We start from the raw sequence: 10,242 nt of genomic DNA on the forward strand, positions 1-10,242 counted from the left end.
TTACCTCTTTCTTTTTCAGGGTAAATTTTGCTTAATTGTTTCTTCAAATCTTTGTACGATAAAAACTTGTCTCTACATTCAGGCGACATGTCATCTCTCAGTATCAGTAGCTTCTTATAATCCATCATTCCATCTTGCCTACCAATTTGTTTATATAGAAGACTAATATTGTTATATGAATGTTAATGTGTCTGTATATATATATATATATAAATACATATACAGATGAGGTTGACAATGGATAAAGAATAAGAATGTGAATATATTATAAATCAGTTTTTGTTATAATCAATGAATACATATATAAGTATATTCTGTTATGAATGTTCTTTTTCTGAGGAATATACTCCAGGTTTACATCGGTTGGCCGGCCCAGCTTTAGTAAACAAAGCTATGGGTCAAATCATTTGTTATAAGCATACTTATAAGTGGTTTGGCCACCTTAGGATAGAAATGATTATATATAGAAAGCATTCTAGTTATATACGCTAAACTTATTCAAGTACACAAAATCTTCACTTGAAAATTTACCACTTCATACTAAGCTTAAGGTTAACCTTCATCTTCATATAGTAAACCCAAAACCTTTTCTATATCTTCAAATGTAAACTATAAAATCTAAAAGATAATCTTAATGTTGAATTTATGAAAACATCTTCGATAATACTCTCTTGGTAATCTAAAGATTTCTTCACCAACGATGAAATCTTTATACTTTGTACTGAAAAGAATTAATTCAAAAATGTGATTTATGAAAGTACATGTGTTTTTAACACCTATTTTGGGATAGTATCCCAAAGACGCAATTTCAAACAGCCTTTTAACGGCCAATTCAAACATAACTCCATTGAATATACTGGTCTCCAAAACTACATAAAGACATAGAGGTCTCTTAACCTGGGTTTGGGCGTTTGGCCAATGCAGTCCTTTTAAGATAAATATCTTTTTTATATATTCTAACAAAATTTGACATATCATTCTATAATCTTGTCCCGCCCAATAGAGTTTAACTCGCCACTCTCTTTTACCCACTTCCAGCAACGATGCCACAAACTATTGAGAACCATTAAGAAACTGCATGAAACACACAATTGATAAAACGTCAAAAGCTATTCGTCCTGACTCCATACACTACCACGGTATAGCGTGTTAATGTAAACATAAAGTTTTTTGATGAAATCAAGTTTCCAGATAAAAAGACACATCATGAAGCATATTATAAATCCTTATAATGACCATAACTATTGATACATCAACAGCTATAGTAATGTATGTTAAATAGCTTTGCTGAATTCGATCATGAAACCAAACCATGGAACCAATAAAAGGGAGTATCTATTTTAAAAATAGATTAAACAGAAATCAAGGACACTCAAACAGAGAACGAAACCATAGATCTTCCTTGCTTGCCACTAACTCAACTGTCCTTAATTACCTGCGTATCAACATATTGGCAAAATAAAACTTGATTGATTAAAAATCAGTTAATATTTAATCAAAATGATAAAAGATACATACAAGGATGATTTACCCCCGAGTCTTGCTTTCAGTTCATTGGCCACAGCATCAATAAACTCTTCTGTGTTCAAATAGTGCTCCCTACTGAGCCTGAAAGGCAGAACATTTTGAGATACAAATTATAGACACCGGAAGATAAATATTCTAGCAAATTACTCTTCTCAGAACAACATATGTTTCTATAACAATTCCAATGTTTCTTTTCAGTTAATCTAATATTATTATTACATAATTACCTCTTGTAAAAGTTAAAAAAAAATGATGATACACAGATTACTAGATGGTTATCAAGAACCTCTTTGATGGTCAAAAATTGTCTTAAAAATTACTGTCAAGTCAAAATGACCTACTTGGATCCATGGATAATGAGTGCAAGGTCCTTTGTCATCTTCCCAGATTCAACTGCGCCGATGCACGCTGCTTCCAGCTTCTCAGTGAAATCCAAAAGCTTAGGGTTGTTATCTAACTTTGCCCTGAATTACAGAACAGATAAATTTCAGTGTTTTATACAAGAGGTTACACTTTCGTAGTTTTTTTTTCCTCTTATTGCTAACCTATGGGCCAACCCACGAGTCCAAGCAAAGATCGAGGCCACGCTGTTTGTGCTAGTTTCACCTCCCTTCTGATGCACTCTGTAATGACGGGTTACAGTGCCATGGGCTGCTTCAGCTTCGATGGTCTTTCCATCAGGACAAACCTAAAAACGAAAAACAATTAAATTACATTTTTAAAAAATAATACTCAGTGTCAAGAAGAAACCAAATATTCTATGAGCATACCAAGACTGATGTCATTAATCCAAGAGATCCGAATCCTGGAAATGAAACAAAATTAAATCCTTAACTAAGATTATAAACTTTAATGACCAAAAATAAATCAGAATGGTCTACGGAGATCAATCATGAGTAACTTATTTTACTAACCTTGTGCTAACATATCACTTTGCACATCACCATCATAATTTTTGCATGCCCATACATAACCTCCATCACTCTTAAGAGCATAAGCAACCATATCATCAATGAGACGGTGTTCATACCTACAAGTGAGTTAAGAGAAGGAAGTGATGACAAATTGAATATAGTGCAAAGTTTCAGGGTACTAGAGATTACAAGTAATAGTTAAGCTACTCACCATATCCCAGCGGCATCAAACTTTGATTTCCAGTTCCTTTCATATACTTCTTGAAATATGTCCTTGAATCTTTATCGAATGAACAATATATTAATAAGGATATACAAGTTAATAGGAAACACCCCTAGTGGGTCACTGATGAGACATACCTTCCATCATATTTCTTAAGAATAGTGTTCTTTGTGCTAAGATAAAGTGGCCACTTTTTCTGATAAGCCGTGTTCATTGAGGCCTCGGCAAAAGCAGTGATGGACTATTCAACAGCATCAATAGAAAGAGATATAGATGAGACTTGATACTTATACAGATACTAATCTGAAAAGTGACGGAAGAAAAAACTGACTGAAAGACATACCTCATCAGTGTTGTACATTGACAAAGCTACCCCTCCAGCACCAGCGAATTTGTAGACCTCCAAGTCTATTGTTTCACCTTCTCCTTCAGGAACTGGAACAAAAAAAATATAAAATTGTTAAAACTTGTCATGAACAACCAAAATATTTAAAAGCGTCCACAATGATTATAATGTGTGCCATAATAGTGAAAGAAATAGCCATACCAAAGACCAACTTCAGTTTTCCAGGTCCTTTAATAACTGCATCGGTAGCTTTGTACTGATCACCAAATGCATGTCTTCCGATGCATATCGGCTTTGTCCATCCTATAATGTCATTATAGATCTGTATCACACAAAAAGATAGAAGGGGAAGAAAACAAGACTCAAACAAGCAAACCAGTTTTGAAGTTACCAGGAATTAGTTTAGGAATGTTTTTGCAAATAATTGGTTCTCTGAAAACCGTTCCTGCAGAAAGTACAAATTCAGTGAGATCAGACACATTGAAATCCTTATTTTTGTGTAGGTTTTATTTTTAACATCTTTTAAATGAGGAATAAACCAACCATTCAAAATATTCCTGATTGTCCCATTTGGACTCTTCCACATGCTCTTTAACGTGAACTCCTTCATACGGGCCTCATCTGTAGATATTTGTCATACTATCAATTTCATTGAACAGAGATTCTAGTCCAGTACATTGCTCCAATAAATAATGAAATAAGTATAACATACCTGGGGTAATGGTGGCACACTTAATTGCAACATTGTACCTAAATTTGATCAATAAAAAAAATTGATATTTGCTGTCGTAGAGAATCAAAGTAGGGGAAAAGGGTATCAATAAACAGACGTACTTGAGAGTAGCTTCAGCACTTTCGATGGTAACTTTGTCATCAGTGGCATCCCTGTTAGGAAGACCGAGGTCATAATACTTTATGTCCAGGTCTAGGAAGGGGAAGATGAGCTGCAGCATACAGACAGAGTTCTTTTAAATTAGCAAATTCATTACCAAAATCGTGACTTTATTCAAAACAATTAACTTGTGATAACATATACAACCTTTTCCTTAATTGATTGCCAAAAGATGCGAGTCATTTCATCTCCTGTATCGATAATACATGATAATGTAAGTCCAGTCACCACATCCAATTAGTATATAATCATTTCTTGAGTAATATAATTACTTGAGACGCTACACACAATGTTTTTTGTAATACTCATTTATTAATTGAGGATTTATTTGTGACAATGGTATTCAGTTGTAGCGATGAGTTTGTGACTTTGTGTAAAGATAAAGCTTATTGTCACAATCACACAACCCTGAAGACAGCCCCCACAACTTGGAAAATGTTGTTCTACATACAACACAACAAATGACTATGTTACAACTAGATATGTACTACCCCAATCATCTACATTCAACGATTATACTCTCTCTACCATAAAAAAGTTGCAATACGTCATTATATTACAACACCGTTTGACTATAAATCATTTATTTAAAATTTTAAATGACGGATGACCCCTAAGCTATATTGAAATTGAAAGAATCATTTATGCAAAAATCAATTATATCGATATTGTGTAAAGCTTACTACATTTCAAAACAAGATCTTAGCAACGCAAGTCCCAGTTATATAGCCTAGTGGTGAGGAACATGTAGCATAAATGCATAGGCAATTCAAGTCTCGTCCTCATGTCCCTTTAAATATAGGGTTACACAATTTACCTCAACCATGTTGGATTAGGACTGGCCGGTGGGGCCCGCCTAAGGGTCAGTTACCCTTTTAAACTTTAGCAAAGCAAAGCAAAAAAAAGGTCCTAAAAAGATACTACAAAATTACATGTATTCAACTGTCATTTTTGTTATTATATGTACAAAATTTTATAAGCTTACATTGTAAAGATCCAAACTTTCAACTCATTTTTATATAATATACATCTATTTTTCATCTGGGTACCAAAAAGTCAAAAACTTTTTTAGCTATTGTAAAAAAGTTCTTATTTTAGCTGTACAGTCATATAAGTAATGTAGATATTTATACGAATTATACTACTGTAATCCGGTACGGCTGGTACCTTTATACGTCATATGTTATAAATATCATTTTGTCAAAAAAAAGGGGGTTTCAAAAATACATGATCTAAACAGTACCAAAAAAACATGTTTATAGTATAATAATATTATAATATAATATAAACAGACAAAAACACATATATAAGAAGCTAGATAGTATAAAAGAAACAGAACGACGATCTGGTCAACTACTTCATGAGTACAGCTAATAGATCTGAGCATCAGTTAATGAAAATGAAACAAAAACAAATTATAGTACTAGTAAGAAATTTATATATATGTATATATATAAGAGTATATGATAGAGTATGTAGATGTGAGAGAGTTAAGTGAAATACCGTCCATCTCAACGATGGGGTTGTCAACCTTGATCTTATCGAAACCCATGATCGATCGATTGATTGATCGGATGTTAAAAATCAGTCAGAAATGATAGAGACAAAGATTTATTGATTTGGATCAGTGGGGTTGGTTGGGGAAGGAGAAAGAAAATTTTGTGAGTTTTTGTATTTATACTACGGCGCTGGTGGCCTCTCTACTCTGTATTTCAATAAATAATAAATAAAATTATAGATATAGTGTTTTTTTTTTTTGGGGGAAAATATATACGAAAATAATGATAATAATAATGCATAAAATATTATGCATATTCGTGGTTGGTGAGATGTATGATTTAAGTATATCCGGATCGATATGTCCGCACATGGTTTTTGAATAATTGTAACATTTTTTATTTTATAGAAAGTGGAATTTCACTTGATACTTCCTATCGAATTCGACGGACAGAGGTCTAATACGCTATTTTAATCGGACGCGCATTAAAGAGTTTTTACGAAGTAGAAATGTCTATTTCAAATACCCAATGGGGAAAAACTTATATTAATTCGCCCGAAATCACGACGATTAATATTGATAAACCCTGTTCTTTCAAAATTGACTTGGGTAGTTGAGTATACCCAAATCAAGTTCTCATGTAAGAACTACCTATATCACAAAGTTGATTAAATAAGGGTTCAAACTTAAGACTTATATACTAGGGGCTTCCAAACCACTATATCAACTCATCATTGATGAATAATTGTGATATACAGTAATAACTTTTGTTCTTAAAGTAAATTACAACTTATTCTTTTTTTACTTAATAAATTTAATAATTAAAAATTTCATTTATTTAGTTAAAATTCATGTTTTTTTTTACTTAATAAACAAATATAACCATTTATAATTTACTTGATACATATAAACATTATTTATATATTTAGTCATTTAATATGTTAATAAAAAACAAAAAGGCCACGACTTGATTATTTGTTTAGCTGATTTGTAGCTAAGTCAAAATTTTATAAAGTCATATATATAAGGTTTAATAACGTATGATATAATTTCAGGTTAATTTTGGTAGAAGATATGTTCGTATAATAATCAAATAGTTACAGTTATTTAATATTAAAAATCATTAAAAAAAAAACAACAACTGACATAACTACTAATTAACTAATATAAACCTTAATTGACCTTTAAAATTATTTTTGCGTCATAATGAAAACAATAATTTAGAAAATATATGCACATAAAGTTTGCTTATTATATTTAATTATAAAAAAATCTCATTAATTTGAACTTTTTTATCACTAGTTTTTCAAAATTTTATAATTTTACTAAATACTTAATTTAACATATAATTGATATATTAGTTTGAGAACTCAAATATTTTTTTTTCTAATTTGAAAAGTTTTGTTTTGATATTTAATTAGTTACGTGTAACAAACTAGCCATTAGTAGTTATTTGATAAATATAAAAAAATATATATATTTATAAAGCAGATTTCTCTTAGATTTTCAACATTGAACTTGAAATTTTCAATATTGATTTTAAGTATTTTTTCAAAATGTCCCTATTATTTATTTTACATTTACTTAAAATAACTATAATACCTTTTCTCTCTTCTCAAATCTCAACCAATCATCTTTTTTCTCTCTCTTCCCTAAATCATTTATTCCTCCAATTTATTCAAAATCTTTTATCTTAAAAACCGTACGTCGATAAATTATAAAAATTGTATGGGTGTTCTTAAAATTTCATGCTATTTCATTAAAGATGTCATTCGATATCCTTTCGACAAATTTTTAAATCTGAAGATGGTGCCCGTACGGCTAAGACATTTGACTATCATACTCTATGACCTAGGAATCATCATCACCATTCACTGCCATAAAGCGCGGGTATTTGCTCTCGTCATTGATAATGAGAGATCTTTTAATATAAAAATACTGAATAATATCCATAAATAAATTCAACCAGATAATAATCCTTTATCCAATAAAATTCATTTTTTCTTCTAACAATTCCTTTAATTAAATCCTTAAGCCTTATCCATTAGCCAACCCCATCAACGACAGAACGGACTATTAACAAAACTGGTAGTATTAGTTTTACACGTTTCAAACACTTAATTTCATTACAAAATTAACACCATATTTAATCCTTAAAACTAATAGATTACAAGCAAAGACTTACTCTAATGTCTTTCCTCTCTTCATCTGTTAACATGAATGTATGAACACTCTTATTTGCTAACCAATTTTTGTACGGCACAAAGCCCTTTGCATACTTGTCTCCTTTGCTACCAAGTTCATCATTTTTACCCTCTTGTGATGAACATTGTGTCGTTGTTTCAATTCGGTCACTCGAATGAGTAGTAGAGTCTGGTTCTTGATCAGTAGCTATCGAGTTCCATGGTAGTTTTGGTGAGCTATCTGGAGAAGATGGGCTGGCAGAGTCTACAACGAAAAAGGTCTGCCCAAAAAGCTTCAAACTTTGGATAGATTCAGGTGATTTAGGAGACCCCTTTTCATGACTTAACCCTGATGAACCAGGAGAAGTAGACCTCGAGGAATGAGCTTCCTTCTTCGTAGGAAGTGATACTTTACGAGGATAAGGGTGCGTTGGTTTCCTCTTTGGACGAGGTGGGGGAATTTCAATGGATTCCACCTCTGTTCCATCGACACTGCCCGATTCACGAACCACCTTTGAGAAAAACTTTTGAGCATGACTTCTTAGCTGAACTGCAGTTTTGTTGCCCACGTGCTCTGCAAATTCGGTTACATTGACTTTAGTTCAAAATTTTAAACTCCAAATAAGAATGGTAAAAGAATATATAACATGCCCTTTCAACGTTTTGTTACATACTCTTTACTTCTGTTTTATAGAAGACAGGTTATATGTTTTTTCTTAAATGATAAACCTTATATGTGAATTTGGGCATACCTTCAATTTGTCGCCATGCTCGGCCGTATAGCTTTAGAGCTTCAAGAAACTTTTCGTGCTCTTCTTGTGTCCACTTCTCCCTTTGTTTCGTGATTGTGTATGGTTTCCGAGCCTATTTTACATCAAAAAAATAAATAAATTTATCATCAATATACTCTTTTAAGAAAAAGGTTTTGATCAAATTTTACAATGGTTTTAACTTTTAAAAGTATAAAACCTATAGTTTTGATCAATCTTTTAGTCTTGGCCTAGTTGAGTGGTGAGAATGAACCCTCACTTTGATCTTAAAAATGTGTTTCATTTACATCAGTATGGATATCTAGATCAAAAATTTTAAATGTGTTTTTTAATTTTGATTTTTCTTACACTAGTATATACTGATATACATCTATCTAGCTTAGCAACTTAATATGATTAACAACTTAATATGATTGGAGAGGGTGTAACATTGTAACCACTAACCACTACCAATTCAAGGTGGCTTAATGGTGAGGCGTCTAAATGTTCCTACAGACAATGAAGGCGTCTAAATCTCTGGTTTTACCCCAGGTCATAGGTTCGACTCTCTAGAGTGACATGTCTTGCGTTTTTTTCCTTTGAATCACCTGTAACTGCTTATGGTCTATATTTCGTAGTCTAAAGTACGGGCAGGGCTTCACCATTATACAGTGAGGTGTCCCTCGAATACCAACCGGCTGTTCAAAAAATAGAAATGTTCCTACAAGAGGTTTCAAGTTCGAACCTCCCAATGTAGGGGTGGCCAGGGAAATGGTCCAGAAATTGTCACAAGATACCCCAATTAGACCACATATGAGTCAAAAACTCACCTGGTTAACATTAACAAGAAAAACCTCCTCTCTTACACCCAAATGGTCATGAATCATAATATAACAGGTCCTAAAAATAGACTCCTTAGAACAAACAACTTCTTTACACAAGTAAAAGATAAGATACATAGATCTGATTAATTAATAAATCCAATATCTATTAATAATTATATTCCATATTTGTCTAAATATTTGTGTGGGTGAGAACTGATAAATAAATAAAATTGTAAAGTAATTAGAACCAACCCAAAACTAAAACTATCATAAAAAAAATAAAATCAAATCATTGCATAAACAATCAAAAAAAACTTATCAAAATTAATTACAAAAAGAGTTTATGTATTATAGTACATACCTCAACCATCCTTTCAAGTTTCAACTAACAAGAATATCCAACTTTCCACTTGGATCAATACCCGACCCGACAGCAACCCGAAGTTTACAAAGTTCCAAACTCTAGAATCTCAAAAACAGGTGAGATCAGAAACCAAACAGGCGACCGGAAAATTATAAACAAGATGGAGAGAAAGAAAGAAAAAAAAAAAACAGAGGAACTATTTGTGTTGTTTAAGGAAATGAGAAAAGTGTTTTTGTACTGACAGAAAAAGTGCAAAAGGTAGGACACGTCAGACCAAATAATGTTTGTTTAATATATTTTTTCAGAAATATCAAAATTTTAATATGTGGCTGTGATTAATAGAAGTAGGGACCTGGACACGTGGGGGTTTATTGTGATTTATGCAACCACACAAGCTTTGTTTGCCAGGTGCGTTTCACATCACATCGATGTGTTTAATTTTGTTGTCGACAAAACCTTGGATATCTATTGTGTGATGATACGATTTTTTAGATATTTTTGTTGAAGATAAGAAAGATGTGATACATATGTACGTTTGTTATTATTTGTGTGATGTGTATGTATATTTGTATATTTGTGTCATTCATGATCGTTCATTCGTTCGGTTTACAATTTAGACATGAAAGTTAAAGTGGTTCAATTTTTTGGACTTATCAACAGTGTCTTCCTAAACTTTGAAAGGTCAAGTCACTAGAAACGCATGTTCTACTACATAGATAATA

The 10,242-nt window shown here is 32.1% G+C and overlaps 2 protein-coding genes across 3 annotated transcripts; both read right to left on the reverse strand.

Moving 5' to 3' along the window:
- Positions 1–1,184: 1,184 nt before the first annotated feature.
- LOC122602738 (isocitrate dehydrogenase [NADP]) lies at positions 1,185–5,584 on the reverse strand. 2 transcript variants are annotated; one of them, XM_043775328.1, is made up of 16 exons: positions 5,406–5,584; positions 4,050–4,093; positions 3,845–3,954; positions 3,723–3,760; positions 3,554–3,631; positions 3,402–3,455; positions 3,212–3,313; positions 3,008–3,099; positions 2,802–2,905; positions 2,653–2,721; positions 2,442–2,557; positions 2,298–2,332; positions 2,073–2,215; positions 1,869–1,991; positions 1,519–1,608; positions 1,185–1,435 (listed from the first exon to the last, which is right to left on the reverse strand). In XM_043775328.1, the coding sequence occupies exons 1-16, from the start codon at positions 5,452–5,454 to the stop codon at positions 1,432–1,434; spliced, it is 1,251 nt and encodes a 416-aa protein (XP_043631263.1). In that variant the 5' UTR covers positions 5,455–5,584; the 3' UTR covers positions 1,185–1,431. The 2 variants fall into 2 exon arrangements, with proteins under 2 accessions (XP_043631263.1, XP_043631264.1); XM_043775329.1 differs by having other exon boundaries at positions 1,532–1,608; positions 5,406–5,581.
- Positions 5,585–7,352: 1,768 nt separating this feature from the next.
- On the reverse strand, positions 7,353–9,716 carry LOC122605219 (protein REVEILLE 2-like). Its single transcript, XM_043778125.1, has 3 exons — positions 9,518–9,716; positions 8,336–8,447; positions 7,353–8,157 (listed from the first exon to the last, which is right to left on the reverse strand). The coding sequence occupies exons 1-3, from the start codon at positions 9,524–9,526 to the stop codon at positions 7,568–7,570; spliced, it is 711 nt and encodes a 236-aa protein (XP_043634060.1). The 5' UTR covers positions 9,527–9,716; the 3' UTR covers positions 7,353–7,567.
- Between the last annotated feature and the right edge of the window lie 526 nt (positions 9,717–10,242).

Source organism: Erigeron canadensis, chromosome 6 (genome assembly GCF_010389155.1).
Source record: "Erigeron canadensis isolate Cc75 chromosome 6, C_canadensis_v1, whole genome shotgun sequence".
NCBI classification, from domain to species: domain Eukaryota; kingdom Viridiplantae; phylum Streptophyta; class Magnoliopsida; order Asterales; family Asteraceae; genus Erigeron; species Erigeron canadensis.

Bases quoted from the DNA above. Each gene is read 5' to 3' on its own strand.
- LOC122602738 (XM_043775328.1), bottom strand. From the start codon at position 5,454: ATGGGTTTCGATAAGATCAAGGTTGACAACCCCATCGTTGAGATGGAC. The intron at 2,558-2,652 runs GTGAGTAGCTTA...ACTCACTTGTAG, and splicing joins TTTGATGCCGCTGGGATATG to GTATGAACACCGTCTCATTG. The intron at 1,992-2,072 runs GTTAGCAATAAG...TCTGTAATTCAG, and splicing joins ACTCGTGGGTTGGCCCATAG to GGCAAAGTTAGATAACAACC.
- LOC122605219 (XM_043778125.1), bottom strand. The intron at 8,158-8,335 runs GTATGCCCAAAT...CCGAATTTGCAG, and splicing joins AGCATGGCGACAAATTGAAG to AGCACGTGGGCAACAAAACT.